Source organism: Neophocaena asiaeorientalis, unplaced genomic scaffold (assembly GCF_003031525.2).
Source record: "Neophocaena asiaeorientalis asiaeorientalis breed wild unplaced genomic scaffold, Neophocaena_asiaeorientalis_V1.1 scaffold118, whole genome shotgun sequence".
NCBI classification, from domain to species: Eukaryota; Metazoa; Chordata; class Mammalia; order Artiodactyla; family Phocoenidae; genus Neophocaena; species Neophocaena asiaeorientalis.
This window is the reverse complement of record NW_020175528.1, coordinates 6,195,691-6,213,623: the sequence shown is the minus strand read 5'-3', so window position 1 is coordinate 6,213,623 and position 17,933 is coordinate 6,195,691. Positions and strand designations below refer to the sequence as shown.

General features: G+C 36.3%; 1 protein-coding gene across 2 annotated transcripts in view; it reads left to right on the top strand.

The window, feature by feature from the left end:
• Nucleotides 1-17,933, top strand: part of PLOD2 (procollagen-lysine,2-oxoglutarate 5-dioxygenase 2) — a 102,226-nt gene that overhangs the window by 49,382 nt on the left and 34,911 nt on the right. For both annotated transcript variants that reach the window (XM_024769145.1, XM_024769144.1), the window contains exons 4-7: nt 5,653-5,816; nt 9,142-9,254; nt 10,805-10,868; nt 12,078-12,175. In XM_024769145.1, coding sequence (XP_024624913.1) covers nt 5,653-5,816; nt 9,142-9,254; nt 10,805-10,868; nt 12,078-12,175 — 439 coding nt within the window. The remainder of the gene's footprint in view (nt 1-5,652; nt 5,817-9,141; nt 9,255-10,804; nt 10,869-12,077; nt 12,176-17,933) is intronic.

The window sequence follows — 17,933 nt, the reverse complement described above, 5'->3', positions numbered from 1 at the left end:
TTTCCCCCAAACCAGATTATCCTCTCCTTGAATCTTGTTTTTTTTTGAGTAAACATATATTAAGCATCTGTTACTGTGTAAAATATGGTGCTAGCTGCTGTGGCTGGATCAGGGAGGTGACTGGGACAGAAATTTTGCCCCCTGGATACATTTTTCTATCCATAGGTTTGTATATGTTGTATCTGGCATGCTGTAGCTACATCATAATAAATGCTGGGGATTAAAAAAATGCTTCTTGATTTCTTCATTGATTCAATGAATGTTTTGTGCACCAAATAGTTATCAGATTTGAAAGTTCTAGTGTTGCAGAGATAAGTTTAACTATCATTTAAAATTAGAGGGAGATTTTCATTTCACCATTTATTTTACAATAAAGAGACTGATCCAGAAACACCGAGTGATAAGGACAGGTAGCTAGCAGCTTGGGCAGTTTGAGGCCTTTGCCACATTCTCTCCTTGGCTGCCCTCTCTGCTAGTGTTGCTCCAGCACAAGGCTACTCTCAGGAAACTGTCTGGAGAAAATGACCCTCCACCTAGCCAGTGTCCTTATTTGACTCCTACCTCTACCCAGCCTCAGTAAAAATTCTATATTCAGAAAATGAAATTATATACCATTTGGAGGAAAACTCCCCCAAGTAATAGTTTTTAAAACCCACTTTATCCGAACTAATTCCTTCCCCATCCTTCAAAATTTCTGAAATAAATTCAATCATTTCTATTGTGATTTCATTGTAATCTATTCTGCAAGTTCAGTTGGGTGGACATTTCCAACTGCTTTTTCCTTTAGGTGTATGTGGGGGGAGAGTGGTTGCATAATATTGGTTTGTGGCATTAATTAGCTATGAAAATATAGATACGTGTTTCAGGTGAAGACATGAAGGACCTAGAGTCTGTCATACAGAGGGAAGTAAGTCAGAAAGAGAAAAACAAATACCGTATGCTAACACATATATATGGAGTCTAAAAAAAAAAAAGGTTCTGAAGAACCTAGGGGCAGGACAGGAATAAAGATGCAGATGTAGAGAATGGACTTGAGGACACGGGGAGGGGAAGGGTAAGCTGGGACAAAGCGAGAGAGTGGCATGGACATATATACACTACCAAACGTAAAATAGATAGCTAGTGGGAAGCAGCCACGTAGCACAGGGAGATCATCTTGGTGCTTTGTGACCACCTAGAGGGATGGGATAGGGAGGGTGGGAGGGAGGGAGACGCAAGAGGGAGGGGATATGGGGATATATGTATATGTATAGCTGATTCACTTTGTTATAAAGCAGAAACTAACACACCATTGAAAAGCAATTATACTCCAATAAAGATGTATAAAAAAAATAAAGACAGAATTATCAGGTGTGTTGCTACTTGCTTGCTTCAGTTTCATTAGCTTTTAAGCTTTTAAACACTAGCTGCTAATAGTTTGGGTGATTATAACTTTTGGCTTAAGTTTATATCAGTGGCGAGGAACAAATAAATACGCTTAAGGAACACTTCTGTTGCTTTCTTCTCTGGCTCCCCAGTAGGGGGAATATACAGATGAATAAAGTCGTGGATCTAAAGGAAGACCATGCATTCTAGTATAAACAGGCAATCCCAGCATGAAGAGTAGAAGATAATACATTCTGTGAAAAAGGAGAGGAAAAGAGCTGTGGAGGTTAAGAGCAAGGAAACGATCTTTTACATTTATGCTGCTCAAATAGAGGTTTGTAGAGGAGGTGACCTTTGAAATGGGTCTTGAGGGTGAGTGGTTTGGACATGATTGGGAATAGACGTGCTAAGCAGACGAAACATCATGGTTAAAGATATGGAGGACAGATCAAATAATTCAGTGTGACATCAGAACAGGTTATTTAATGGAACGTTATTAATGTGAGACTGATTCATTTAGATTTTATTTTACAGGCCAGGGTTTGGTAGACTATGGACTGGCCCAGGCTCTTTTTTGTAAATAGTTGTATTGGAGCACAGCTATGCTCAATTATTTGCATATTGCCTATGGCTGCTTGGTACCACAATGGCAGAGTTGAGTCATTCAGCAGAGACCATATTGCCCTCAAAGCCTAAGGTATTTTCTGTGAAAGGCTAGATAGTAAATATTTGCTGAGTCCTGCTTTAGACCATAGTGGAGAACGACCGATTCGGTCAGGGGACTGGCACGGAATAGTTTTCAGGAGAGTTTGTCAGACAGTCCTTGTTAGAAGTGGGGAGGAAGGTGGGTGATGTGGAGGCTTGTAGGGTGTTTGAGTTAATCTAGTCCAGTGACTTCTAGTGGGAGTAGAGAGGCTTTAAATTCTAAATAGATTAAGTAGATGGAATCAATGGGATCTGGAAAAAGATTTGATGAGACAAGCCTTGGAAAGGGAGGAGGGAAGGCTGAGTGAAAGATTTTCAGCTTGGGTGACTGTATGGTTGCTGGTGCCACAGAAACAGGGAGCACAGAAGGACAAACACTTGTAAAAGTTTCAATGACCTGTTAGAGCTAGAACACTGACGTGTCTGCTAGAGGACTCGGTATGACCACATGAGGTTTCTACCTTATGGTTTTTGCAGGACCCAGGAATATTTACCACAGTTAGCTGTGGAAAGTTTTATTTTATTCTTCCTATTTAAATGGACCGATTTACTATGAGAATTATTTTTATGACTGTTGTGCATTTTTTAGAAAGTTTGAGCTTTTGGGTTGTTGTGGCTAAAATAATTTTAAGTAGAAAACCTTTCTTGCTCTTTGAAAAGTTAAATCGGTTCAAAGAACTTTCCTGAAGTACTTAAACACAGAAACAGCAATGCTACTAGAAGAAAAGGGGAACATTTCAGCAACCTTCAATTTTTATTCAAAGTCAGATCCTCATTTGAATTACATGAAGATAATTTTTGCCTTTTACATTTTGCTTTACAGGAATTGCTTTTTGTTTGTAAAGGTAACGCCTGCTTATAAAATACTAAATTATAAGAGCACAAGTTGCTAACACTCCTTCTCAAGCTACTGACGTCTGCTAATAGTTTGAGCTATACTGTGGAGATACTATATCCTTTGCCAGGATTACAAAGACAAAACAATCACTTTGCCAACTGTGCATTTATAGCTTTGAATACATGATGCTACCTACAAAATATCTGAATCAATTTGGTCCAAGTCTCCAATCATATGATTCTCTGACATAATGAACTCTCTTCATCCATCTCTCCAGACAATGTGTTGGTGTTCCTCTGCAACTTGCCAGGCAGTCTCTGCCTCAGAAGGTTTGCTTTGCTTGCCTCACCGCTCATGGCTCACTTACACGTAAAACTGGTCTTATTTCCTAATCTTCAATATTAAAAAAAATATATATTGGTGACTAGTAGTCTTGAGGAAAATATCCCTGTTAGAAGAGATAGGATTATCCTAGGAGACAAAAATCTAAAGTGATCATACTGATGAAATCAGTTGTACTTATAAGAAAAAAAGAAACTTGTTGTATTTATGTAAATATCATTTTGTGAAGTCAGATTAATTCAGTTTTGTAAATAAACAGGGAGGGAAGAGTTGGCTTGAGGTTTTAGTCAGAACAAATTTATTCTGATTTAAAATTTATCTTAAAATGTATGTGTATTTGGCTAAAAATAAAGTTGTTTAAAACTACAGACTGGTGTAAACTTAAAAGTGAGTTTTTCTCCTACCTCTTGTTTCCTCCGTCCCTTTCCTATAGTAACAATAATGTTAATTTTGTTAACTTTTTTGAGAGATTATAATGTGTCAAGTATTGTTAATTTTTTATTTTTAACAATAACTTGATGAGATAGGTACTACTTTCCCCCTCATTTTATACTTAAAGAAACTAAAACATAAAGAGTTTAAATTACTAACTTGTCTGTGGTTACTCAGATAGCAAGTGACAGAGCTGGAATTAGAAACCCAACTGGCAGACTTCAAATTGTACGCACTGAGTCACTTTATGATTATGTTATTAATAGTATTAAAAATTTCCTGCCCATTGATCCTAGAAGAAAAAAACATATGCCAAAAAGTGTATCTATGTACACATATATCAATATATGTTTTAATCCTCTTTTTTAAAAAAAAAAAGATTGAGAAATGGACTGTCTGGTGAGGACGTGTATACTTGTGAAGTCTGGTTCTTTAAGGGAAAAAAAGAGAGAGGAAACAGAGGGTAGGCAGCTTCCTTTTTAAAGCACAAGACCTGGAGACTGCAGGAACACACTAGTTCCACTCACACTCCGTTGGACAGACTTGGTCATGTGGCCACATGGCTTCAGAGTAATCTTTAGCCATGTGCCCAGTTATCATGAGGGATTCCATTGTTAAAATAAAGGCATAGGAATGCCTTTGGGGGCATATGGGGGTCAGTTAGCATCTCTGCCATAAGTATAAACTTACGCTATTCTCCCTAAGCTAATTTTTTAAAGTTTCATTGGATTTTTACTTTTATAGAGATGAGAAATAGTCTTTTATTTTGATAAAATAATTCATATATAGAAAATTATTAAATGTTGCCTGATGCATAACTACTGTCCTAGCATATTAACAAACTCCTTGAGAGCAAGTCTGGCAAAGGCATGTGGAATAGCCTCCTTACTCCCCAATTCAGATATCACAGCAGTGCATTTGGACTATTGGCTATTAGGAAGACCTGGTGCTGAATGAAAGAGCATTAGTGGGACTTCCCTGGTGGTGCAGTGGATAAGACTCCACACTCCCAATGCAGGGGGCCCGGGTTCGATCCCTGTTCAGGGAACTAGTTCCCACGTGCATGCCGCAACTATGGAGCCTGCCTGCCGCAACTAAGACCCGGCGCAACCAAATAAATAGTAAAAATTAAAAATATAAATAAAATTAAAAAAAAAATAAAGAGCATTAGTTTACTCTTCTTGTTTGCCACCTGGGATGTCAAGTCATTAAATTATTATCTTTGGAAACCTTTGGTTTTGAGGTACTCTGATGTTAAAAAAAGTTGCAAAAGAATTTGTAGTTGTAGCAAGAATTATTCTAAGAATTATAATAATTTCATATTATAAGTCATTGTGATTCTGTGGATGAACTATGAGGAATAAAGTCCCCAGAAAAATCAGTGAAACTATACATTTCATTTTTTACATATTTTTTTCAAGTGTATGGAGCTTTAAAAAATGCACTTGTCCATATACTTTTATTTTTGGATTTCAGGCTAAAGAGTGATTCAAATATAAATTTATATTGATGACATTTAGTAGGTAAATACATTTTGTAAAAGATAAATCTTCAGAAATTGTAATGGATGGGTACAAATTAGATAGAAACATTAGGCAGTTACAATGGCAGCTTCTGTCAATGATTGTGTTTATATTATGTTATACAGCAAGTTACTGATTTTTAACATTTCAACACTGTTTTAGAATTTTGATTTTGGAGAGTAAGTGATTATTGAAAAATATTAATGCTAAATAAAAAAGCTGTCTTTTATTTGGATTTCATTTGCCAATGTAATGTAAACACTAATAATTTAATACAATCCATATAATTTAAGTTGAGGGAAGCTTGTTTGGTTTACTCTGTAAATAGTTGGTATTAATCCTGTGTTGGATTCTAAATTCTGACTTTTGTTAGAGACTGTTTCTTGGTTTATATGTCTAAATTCTGGCAACTATATTTTAAAACTTCTTTTTTCCCTCATCAAACAGTTTTAATGTTATATTTGCTGGTGGTCCAGAAGAAGTTCTAAAAAAGTTCCAAAAGTCAAACCACAAAGTGGTCTTTGCAGCAGATGGAATTCTGTGGCCGGATAAAAGACTAGCAGACAAGTATCCCATTGTGCACATTGGGAAACGCTACCTGAATTCGGGAGGTGGGTAAGGTGCTGGAAGAAAAGCGTAATGCAAGACATAGTAAATTATAAATATTGATGAAACAACCTTTTTTAAAATATGTAACTGTAGACATGAGGTTTGAAATAACCATTATCTTCTTTTCCTATTGGAAAATTATATCAGTTTAAAATCCAGGGCTTCCCTGGTGGCGCAATGGTTGAGAGTCCGCCTGCCGATGGGGGGGACGTGGGTTCGTGCCCCGGTCCTGGAGGATCCCGCATGCCGCGGAGTGGCTGGGGCCGTGGGCCATGGCCACTGGGCCTGCACGTCCGGAGCCTGGGCTCCGCGACGGGAGAGGCCGCAGCAGTGAGAGGCCCGCGTACCGCAAAAAAAAAAAAAAAAATCCACAGTGCATTTTAAAGTTGACAAAGCATTTTTTCATCTATTATATCATATGATACTCCTAACAACACTAGGCGGTGTAAATGTTATTATTTCTGCATTATAAGTGAGAAAACCCATGTTTCCCCGATTTAAGTGACTTTTCTTAGAGACATTTAGTTATTAAAGGAAAAACAACAGGGATCCATGTCTTCTGACTATAATTTCATTAAGAATTTCCTGGCTCTAGAATAATGGGTTCAGTAAATTCCCTTACTTAGGAAAAAGTGCAAGTTACACTCATGTAGCTTTAAAAAATAGGCATTACTTAATTTTATCTATATTTTAAATATATTGGAGTAAATTATTTATCTTGAAATCCCTAGTCAAAAAAGAATTCAACATTGAGTGTCTAGGTGTACTTTAAGTACTGCATTAGCTATGCCACCATAGATTAAAGGAACAAATTATCACATTTCTCTCTTTCCTTCAAAAAATAAAATAAAATTTGACTTTGGACCTTATTATAACTCCAAAATGTTTTCCTTAGATTGTGAATAATATAAACACATGGCCAGAAGACATGGCTGTAGGATGGGGGACATGTCAAAGAAACAAGTTGGGTAGAAATTGCAAGCCACACTGGGAAAACAGATTTTGGGGTAATTTATATATAATAACTGATTGTATTCAGGTCAGTTCAAATAAGTGCTGCTTGAGATATCATCATGTCTGGAATCTAGACTTTGATCAGTTACTTTTGTCAATGAAACTTTCAGCAAGTAATTCCCTTTCTCTGAGATGCCACAATTGCAGCCGTACTCACCTGCATTTTACTTTAGCAACCCATTTCCATATGGTACCTTGGAACTTTGTCAACCCACATAAATATCACATTTTTGAAACCTCAAATCCCAGTGTGTACTACCTAGTTTCAGCTCACTTTTTCTCTTCATCTCCATACGTTTTTAAAAAGTTCATAGTTTGGGGGATCTCCTGACCATTTTATTTTTCTCCTAATTTATCTACCACCTTTGGATTTTACTTCAATATTCAAGACAGAACCCAGGGTTTCTCATATTGGTCACTTTGTCCTCAGTATTTTAGCAGTCCTTCCTCTTAGATTTACAGTAAAGATGGCTGCCCACTCTTGACTTTTCTGAGCAATTGAATTGGGAATGAGTGCAGCTTCCATCTCCAACTGTCAGACCCTCAGTGACACATGGCTAACCTTTTAACTTATCCTAAGCCCTAGGTAGTTTAAGAGCCGCTTAGCTATGGAACTCTGAGATAAGTTTTACTTTGTATTTATTAGTTTTTCTAGACATGTAGAGTGAAATACATCATATGTAAATGTATCTAGATAACGATATATCTGCTCCAGAATGTGAATCTCAAACAGATGCACAATACCGTGGAAACAGCAAAAAACTAGCGAGTGCCTTTGTGAGCAAGTTTAGTTAAGGAGGAAGGTGTTTATATGTGGGAAAGTGATCATACAAGGACATCAAAACGTCATCCTTATGCCCTCTGTAGTCAAAATAATTAAAGAAATGCTAGAAAATCTAAGTATGTTCAATAAAAGTTTGTGTAAGTTTATGAATGATATATTGAGAGTTATTTAAGAGACATGAGTTTTGTTTGTGGGTACCTCATTTGGTTAAAAAAAATCTTTATCATGGAGAGTAAACATGTTTCCTTATGAGGAAAATTGCATAGTATTAGAAACTTAATTCTTTTGAAATAATATGACAGTTTAATAGAAAAATGTAAATCATACAATATATGTCACATACTATGAAAATAGATGTAATTCCTTTTCACTTTTTAGGACACTTGGGATTTATGAAACAGATAAGGAAACATAGTTTTTGAAAAACAGTCGTATAAACCATTGGAAAATATCATGTGTTGCTTCTTGAATATATTTTTTATCCCAAAAGATTGGTTATAAGAATTAAAAAAATACATCTTTTTCAGTGTTTTGGGATTTTTTTATTTGGCAAAAATGACACAAAAAAATGAGCCACCAGTGATTGATTTAGTCATGTTTTCATTTTGTCTTGTTTTCTCTAGTTAGCAATAATATTCCTTGACCTATTTCTTTTAATTCTTTTATTCCTATGAGGACATTTTAATTTTGAGGATAACAAACTAGGTTTCCTTTCGATTCACAGGAATAAAATTGGTCCTTTTTAAAAAGTACTGCATATCAATGAAGCATAGCAGTTTGGCTGCATTTCTGAAATTCAGGGGAAGACTCAAACACAGGAAAAATGATCTTGTTTTCTGTGTCTTTTACAGACAGCTGTTGTTGGCATATTTAATGCTTATGCCCTAAGGCCAAGGTGAACAATCCAATTTTAGACTTCCTTTCTCCAGACCATGACACACAAAACCCAGCCAGAAAATGGTTTAGCAAACACACTACTGACTAGCTCAGTGAAGGAAAAATTCCCCAAATGTCCTAGATATAAAATTTCTTTGGGATGTTTGCAGTCAGTGAGAGATCCAACATTCCTTTGATTGCATACTAACATTAAAACCACTGTAGTAGAGTTGTTTTTTTTTTTTTTTTTTCCCAGAAACAGTGAATCCTTTACAAAGGATCTAGGAACAGCATTTTAGAAGGTCAAAAAGAAAAGTCTTCTGTCTGATTCTGATTTTTTCCTAGTAACTCTTTTTTTCCCTTATAAGCCTTCTAAAACATTAGTTCTCCCTCTTGTGTCAATTAATTTGGGGAATACGTTTATTCAAAGAGTCTTTGATTTTGCAATTGGTAGTAAAAACTTCCTCTCTTGTAGTTTATATATGGAAACAAAGGATACCCAATAACTCATATTTCTGTCATGGTGAGCTGTGAAATTAAAAATTAAGGATTAGAGCTTTACAAGTCTGTGCGACTGGTCTATAAAATTAACATAGACATGAGTTTCAGTCTTTGAATTCTGAATCTTCTATTCTTTCTCTTTTGTATTGCAGGATTTATTGGTTATGCTCCGTATATCAACCGTATAGTTCAACAGTGGAATCTCCAGGATAATGATGATGATCAGTTATTTTATACTAAAATTTACATTGATCCATTGAAGAGGGTAGGTAATAGCTCTCACTTTCAGTGTAACTTCCTTGTTGAAATGGCTACTGGTGCTCCAGCCATTGCATCCATATTCTGGGCAGTTAACAGGCAGAATAGTAAATAAAGGGCCATTTCAGTTGTGTCAGTGCTCTCTAAGTAGCTTATCTAGAAGTCTTACAAAATACTTTCTCATACTTTTCTTTGACCAGAGCATATTTATTTGGTCACATAAAATATGCAGAGGAGTTTTGTTCTTTATTTCAAGTACATGTGTCCTACTAAAAATCTGAATTCTCTTATTAACGGGAGAAACGTTGGGGACAATAGCAGCCTGCCGTAAACCCTAAGGACAATATTCCTGAGACTGGTTTAAATGAAACTTTGGAGAAAAGTAAAAACAAAGTTCTCTAATTTGATAATATTTTTAGTATATTCACCTAGTGTAAGTTAATGTTTCATACGTTTACTATGTATAACCAGTACAGTTCTAAAATTTACCGAATTGTGTATTTCTAGGTGCTGTCATTAGGAAACGTGTTTTTTAACGTATATTTTACAATGAGTTTGCAACTGTAGCTGCTGCTTTTTCTTAGATAAATACTCCAGTTATCTATATATTTTCATTAGATACTTCTTAAGAAACTGTATTCTTTAAATGTTTGTTTTTCTTCTCTCCAGTTTTTTACTGTCTCTACGTGCCTGGTACTGCCAGACTGAGGACTTGGTTTCTAATCCAAGAGCAGAAACCTACTCTTGGCATGAGTGCTAGCCCATGCAGCTTGATGCTTGTCTTTCTGAGTGTAATTCAACAGTGAAAGTGCTCTGAGTCTTATTTAATTGTTTTTGCTTTAGGATGCTTCCTCTGAAATATCACTGCTGGGTCTGTAATATTTTTTGTTGTGTAAATCCTATTTAAGTTTTTCTCTAAGCATAAGATTTTATCTGGTTAGCATGTGTCTTAGTCTGCTTGGTTGACCATAACAAAATATCATAGACTGGGTGGCTAAAATAACAGAACTTTATTTTCTCACCATTCTGGAGGCTAGAAGTCTGAGATCAGGGTGCCTGAATGGTTGGTTTCTGGTGAGAGCTCTCTTCCTGGCTTATAGACGGCAGCCATCTTCTTGCTGAGAGACAAGAGACGAGAGACAGAGACAGAGGGAGGGTTAGGGCTTGAACATAGGAATTTTGAGGGAACACAAAAATTCAATCCATAACAGCGTGCAAAGACAATTTTAGGAGCATTATTATGACAGAGCAATGTAGCTGAAAAACTACATTGAGAGGAAGATTAATCTTTATGATTAAAGATTAAAGCAGATTAATCTTTATGATTAGGTTTGATTCATTATAAACCTATTGTAGCAGTCAGGGAGGTTATGCTGCATAATAATAATCCCCAACCTCAACAGCTTAACATAACAGGGGTCTTTCTGAAGAAGGTTGCTATAATAATTTATGTATAGGATCTTTAAATTCCCTAAAAAAACAAACTATATTAACATGATAGTGTTGTTTGCTGTTTTTATTGTCATTTTTAATATTTTTTTCTATTCTCATTTTTAGGAAGCTCTTAACATCACACTGGATCACAAATGCAAAATTTTCCAGACCTTAAATGGAGCTGTAGGTATGCTTCCTAAATACTGGGTTGCTCATGTGTGCAAATGAACACCTGTGTTTTCAACTGTCTGTCTTTTGTTATATACGTTTGGGGCTATGACTAAGATTGATGTGTAGGTATTGCAGCTTTTAAAAAACATTGTACTCAAGTGATATAAATACTTTCAGTTAAAATCATTTCCTAAGAATAGTACGAAGAGATGCTTCTGCCCTTAGGTAACTTAGACTTTAGTATCTCACCATCTGGGGACTGTAGATATAGTTTTGAATTAATTACACTTTGTTATTACACGGTTTTCAGTATCAGCTCTTTACATTGTGAGTTACTCAGGAGTATTAGAGTATTTTAACCTAGGTTAAAGGTAACTGGTAACGAGACATGTACACTGTGGAGTGAGTGTGTGTGCGTGTGTGCATGCCTATATGTGTTTTCCTGATAGACATGTATCTTGATAAAAATACATTAACACATTAAATTTAATTAATTGATACATTAAAAATAAACATACATTAATGCATTAATATTTCAGAAATTAAAAATACATTGCAGTTCAGTACAGTTCTTCAAGGCAGATCATAAGTAAAAAGATTCTTAGAATGAATGGAAGGCATTTAGTTTGGAGTGCTCTGGAAATGTGAGGAAAGGAACTTGAAAACAAAAAAAAAATGTTTCTGCTCCCATGTGACTTGTATATTCCTGGAATTTACATTAGGCCTGATTTTCAAGAACTGGAAATACTGGCCAGTTGTAGAAACCTAGCTTATGCCTGGCAGTTTTCTATTTGCCATACATATATTGTTATTATCTTTATAATAACCTAGAAAAGCAGGCAAGAATCCCATTTTATAGATAAATAAATTGAGACAGTAATTTAATTCATCTGGGATTATGTCACTCTCAAAAGGCAGAGGCAATACTGCAAAGATGCTTTCCTTCCACCAAGACCCATTGGTGTCTTAGCACCTCAGTTTGCCAGCACCAGGTTGGAGACAGTCAGGTGCTCAGAATCCATATCTGTGTCAGTGTTGTCCTTCATTTTGGATATCTGCTGACTTGGAGCAGGCCAAGCTCCAAAAGTGTAGCACATGGAATAGCATGCATGAGAAATTTTATAACAAAAACAAGATGTAGAGATAGATATATATATACATTATATGTATATATGAATACATACACACACATTTTAAATTACTAAAATCTGTCTTTTTAACCCAGATGAAGTTGTTCTGAAATTTGAAAATGGCAAAGCCAGAGCTAAGAATGTGTTTTATGAAACATTACCAGTGGCAATTAATGGAAATGGACCCACCAAGGTGAGTCACAGTGACCATTCTCTGTTTCCTTATTTCTTGGAGGTAGATTATGGAGCAATATATAGAATGACTTCTTCTCCTCCCCCTTTCCCTCCTTCCCCTCCTTCTTTAATATCTTTAAGAGGCTTGGTAAACAACAAGATCCTGCTGTATAGCACAGGAATCTGTATTCAATATCCTGTGATAAACCATAATGGAAAAGAATATTTAAAAAAAAATGTTTATATGTGTATAACTGAGTCACTTTGCTGTACAGCAGAGATTGGTACAACATTGTAAATCAAGTACACTTCAATAAAAAGAAATTTTAAAATATCTTTAAGAGGTTTTATTTTGGTGCCGACAATTTACTAGTTTCATCTTTTACACAGTGTATTATCTGGTTTCATTTAGATTAATCAAACTGATGATTTTTCCTCAGCAGATGGATAACTTTCTATTCTATTTGTAGCACATTTCAGTTTAGTGTTTAATGTACTAGCTTACTTGAGAGTGAGCCACATTTCCCTCATACAGAGTATCCTCTCTGAATAAGAAATGTTGAGGTTTGTAAGGGATCATTTGTTTCACCTGAGTCACCGTTGTCAAAGTTAATAGCTCTCTTAACGTTGGGGTGTAACTGTAGGTCCAGAATGCTTCCTCTTGCACTTATTCTATAACAAGGTTGATGGATTATAGTTGACAAAGATATGATTTGTCTAATGAAATGTTATGTGCTTTTGGAACATGTATAATTGAGCTTGCTGACAGTGTTACTGACTGCAAAATTTGTAATAAGATTGTATCGCCGGAACCTAATTAAAATAGAAAATGAATTGTTATATATACATATAAGTATATATACACGTGTATACACACACATATATACACACAAACATACACATATATGTTTAGTAATACAATGCTTAAAACAATGTTCTGAGATAATAAGATGATGCCTGGCTTACTCATAAATACCTAGAAAAGAGATTACCAGATAAATTTGCATTGTGGGAAGAGAGGATGGGGAGATGGAGTCTGCTGTTTCAGTGGAGTGAGTAGCCTGAATTCCAATAAAAGCTATCTGCATGGGAAGACATTCAAGGAAAAGCCCACACTGGCAGCTTTTCCACCATAAAAATGGAGGAAGTAGATTCCCCTTCTCTAGTTAATCTTTCCACCTTGCTTTTCATCCCATTCCAGCCCTCCTACAGAGCCTTCCCAGTGGGCTCCTTTTTCTGTCTGGTAGCAGTTTTCCCAGCTCTAAGTCTCATCAGCATTTTAAAGACCCTCAAGCCTTTCTTATCCTAGAAACCCAGCCAACACAAACTGCAACATCCTTTTCAATCTACCTTGCCTCCCAGCCTGCCTGTCTTTTTCCCTCCCCTTCACAGCCACACTCTTTAAAGTAGAGACGACTCACTGCTACCACTATTCCTCTTCCCATCACCCCCAGGAATGGCTCCTGTCAAGGTCTGTTGTGACATCCTTGTTGAGTAGCAGACACTCATCAGCCCTCATTTCTCTTTCATCCAAAGATAACATTTGACGATGTTCATCCCGTTTGGTCCAATTTGAAATACTTCCCTTTGCTTCCATGATGCTCTGCTGGTTTCTCTAATAATTTTCTGGCCTTTTCAGTCTCTCTCTTTCTCTTTCTTTTTTTAATATACATTTTTAAAATTTAACACTCTGTGTGTGTAGGGGGTTTCAGGGGTTGGGTGATCCTCTTCCTGCATTTTTTTTTAACATCTTTATTGGGGTATAATTGCTTTACAATGGTGTGTTAATTTCTGCTTTATAACAAAGTGAATCAGTTATACATATGTTCCCATATCTCTTCCCTCTTGCGTCTCCCTCCCTCGCACCCTCCCTATCCCACCCCTCCAGGTGGTCACAAAGCACCGAGCTGATCTCCCTGTGCTATGCGGCTGCTTCCCACTAGCTATCTACCTTACGTTTGGTAGTGTATATATGTCCATGCCTCTCTCTCGCTTTGTCACAGCTCACCCTTCCCCCTCCGCATATCCTCAAGTCCGTTCTCTAGTAGGTCTCCTGCATTGTTTTAGTTAAGTGTTCTGCAGGTGTCTGTCTGAGACATCTTTCCTTTTCCCAGCTACACGCATTCTTAGGTAATCCGCTTCATTCCCAAGTCAGCAGCGCTGATTATTTTCAAATCCTTGCTGTAGCGTCTATCTTTCCTGAGCTGTGGGTGTGAATACCCAGTTGTTGGATTTATCTGTGTGTCATACAAGACCTGGAGGTCAGAACCTTCAGCTCTGCCTCTCCTTCCACCCACTTGATTAATCAGAACCTGGGTTTTGTTTTGACCGTATTTACCTCCCATTCCCAATCCAAAAGACATCCTTTCTAACTCCCATGCATGGTGGTTTGTCTAATTTGCTTAGAGTCAAGAGCAACCTCCTTAGTTCAAGCCACCTGCAACCTCCCACCAGTAGCAATCACCCACTAGCAGTCTGGAACTCGACTATTCTGCTGAAGCAGAAACCCAGTTACATTACTCACCTGTGTTATGCCCTCTATAGACTTAGGTATGAAGTTCCACATTCTCAACTTGGTTATTTTTTTGTTTTTTTTGTTTTTAATTTTGCTTCTGGTTTAGGGGTCCCAAGTCTACCATCCTATCTACTGCCCCACTCCTGATACTGTAATATCTATACAGAATATCTCATTCTCAATTCTCTCCCTCAGCTCCTGCCATACTGAGTTAATTTGAACTTTGTAAATGTTTCATGTGTCCTCTGTCTGCAAGTCTTCTGTACATGCATTTCACTCATTCTGGAGTCCTCTGACCTAATTCCTACTTGCTGTACCCATCTATTAGTGCTGTTCATCTTTTAGGTGTCAACTTTGCTTTAACTCCTTAAGTCTCCTGAATGCCTTTATAATATCTGGAACTTTGTCCATCACAGAACATAATACCACACGTTGAACAGGGATGGAACTGAACTTTTTTTTTTCGTCTCTTACTGGGTCTTTAGCCTAGGAATTACAGAAATCATATCTATCCTGTTTACTTTTTGTTTTGCCAGGGTCCAGCACATGTGTAGCATATATTAGCCTTTCAATAAATTGTGATTGAATGTCAGAGTCTATAAATAATCTAATGACCTAGCATTATTCTTGGGAATGGTGAGGTAGATTTTCTTCTGGCAGGGCAAAATAGTCATAAAATTTCTGTGGGCTCCTGTAACTGTCCCTAGGCAGGTAAATGGACTTTTACAACTGGACATCTATAACTAAATAGTGTGCTATTCCTCCTTGGTAATGTAATATTTTAATCAAATTTAAATGTCTTTAAAGAGGGTGCTTGGTCACAATTTAGTTATTGTGAGTGAGGCCTGATATTCAGTGATTCCATTGTTTTCACCAATTTTTTCCAAATTTCCAGGATAATGTTGATAGGAGTTTTACAAAGCGATTGAAAGACTTCTCATAAGAAAAGAAGCTCTAGTCCTCAGTCATTTAGAAAGACCTGTGTGTACTAAGAAATTTTAAGTCTTCCAAGAAACATTTTCGGTTTGGGCTATCACTGTTTCCGGCATTTCAAGCAGTATGATGACCCTATTATATTTCCTGTGACATGATTTTATGATTCTATTTGGCAGTAAAAATGAAGTAATTTTTTTATTGTAAAAGGTATGTTTGGTATAATATAAAATTTGAGAAAGGATTATATAAATAAGCATTCAGCTAATGCTAATACTTTAGGAATATGTTAAAGTTAAATAATATCATATTTTCCTCTGTGTTCAGGATAATGAGGAAAGAAAGCAGATTACTCATTTTAGGTATACCCTTTTTATTTAACCATCATAAAAGATGAAAGGATTTTTATATGATATTCTGTAATTTAACTTATTATTTTATTTACTAAGAGATGATTATAATGTCAGTAAGTCATAACCTTCATCCGAATGTTAATATTTAAGCCATTTTCTTATTTAAAAGTATACATAGTCTGAAAAAAATATAATCTATAAATGATAAATTGTTTATAATGTGTTTATAGACAAAAGTATGTAAAGGTGAGTTTATTTCTTAGTTACTTTCTCTAAGTCTCATGCTATTAGGAATAACAACTTTTAAATTATAAACAGTTTTAAAAATCACTTATAATTCCACTACCTTCTCATATTGTTTTCATTCATAGTTGCTTTCAGTATTTATGTCCTTGTGGTATATAGATATGAGCATTCATATTTTTCATTTGTTTTCATAATGGTGTGTAAACAATTTTGTGCTTCTTAATTAACATTTTATTAGAAATACGTTTTTAATTCTATATAATTATTTTCATACTTGTCTAGACACAATGTAATATAAATCAGCTTTTAGATAGAAACCATGACTTCTGGTTTGAAATTTTCCTTTTTATTCTTGAAACTTATTTACTGTTAGTAACACATCATAAGATTTGAATATTTGAATACCTAACTTTTTCTTTTAAATATCAGTCATTATGAGATTGGTAGTATTTTTTTTTAACATCTTTATTGGAGTATAATTACTTTACAAGGGTGTGTTAGTTTCTGCTTTATAACAAAGTGAATCAGTTATACATATACACATATGTTCCCATATCTCTTCCCTCTTGCATCTCCCTCCCTCCCACGCTTCCTATCCCACCCCTCTAGGTGGTAACAAACCACCAAGCTGATCTCCCTATGCTATGCAGCTGCTTCCCACTGGCTATCTATTTTACGTTTGGTAGTGTATATATGTCCATGCCACTTTCTTACTTTGTCACAGCTTACCCTTCCCCCTCCCTATATCCTCAAGTCCATTCTCTAGTAGGTCTGTGTCTTTATTCCCGTCTTACCCTTAGGTTCTTCATGACCTTTTTTTTTTTCTTCTTCTTAGATTCCATATATATATGTTAGCATATGGTATTTGTTTTTCTCTTTCTGACTTACTTCACTCTGTACGACAGACTCTAGGTCCATCCACTCACTACAAATAACTCAATTTCATTTCCTTTTATGGCTGAGTAATATTCCATTGTATATATGTGCCACATCTTCTTTATCTATTCATCTGATGATGGACACTTAGGTTGATTCCATCTCCTGCTATTGTAAATAGAGATGCAATGAACATTTTGGTACATGACTCTTTTTGAATTACGGTTTTCTCAGGGTATATGCCCCGTAGTGGGATTGCTGGGTTGTATGGTAGTTCTATTTGTAGTTTTTTAATATAATTTAATATAGATTTGTAGTTTTTTTTTTTTTTCCGGTACGCGGGCCTCTCACTGCTGTGGCCTCTCCCATCGCGGAGCACAGGCTCCAGACGCGCAGGCTCCAGACGTGCAGGCTTAGCGGCCATGGCTCATGGGCCCAGCCGCTCCGTGGCATGTGGGATCTTCCCAGACCGGGGCACGAACCTGTGTCCCCTGCATTGGCAGGCGGACTCTCAACCACTGCACCACCAGGGAAGCCCTGTAGTTTTTAAATATAATTTAATATAGATCCATTGATATTTCTGTTTTTGTGCCAGTATGATGCTGTCTTGATTACTGTAGCTTTGTAGTATAGTCTGAAGTCAGGTAACCTGATTCCTCCAGCTCCATTTTTCATGCTCAAGATTGCTTTGGCTATTCGGGGTCTTTTGTGTTTCCATACAAAGGGTGAAATTTTTTGTTCTAGTTCTGTGAAAAATAGCAGTGGTAGTGTGATAGGGATTGCATTGAAGCTGTAGATGGCTTCAGGTAGTAGAGCCATTTTCACAATATTGATTCTTCCAATCCAAGAACATG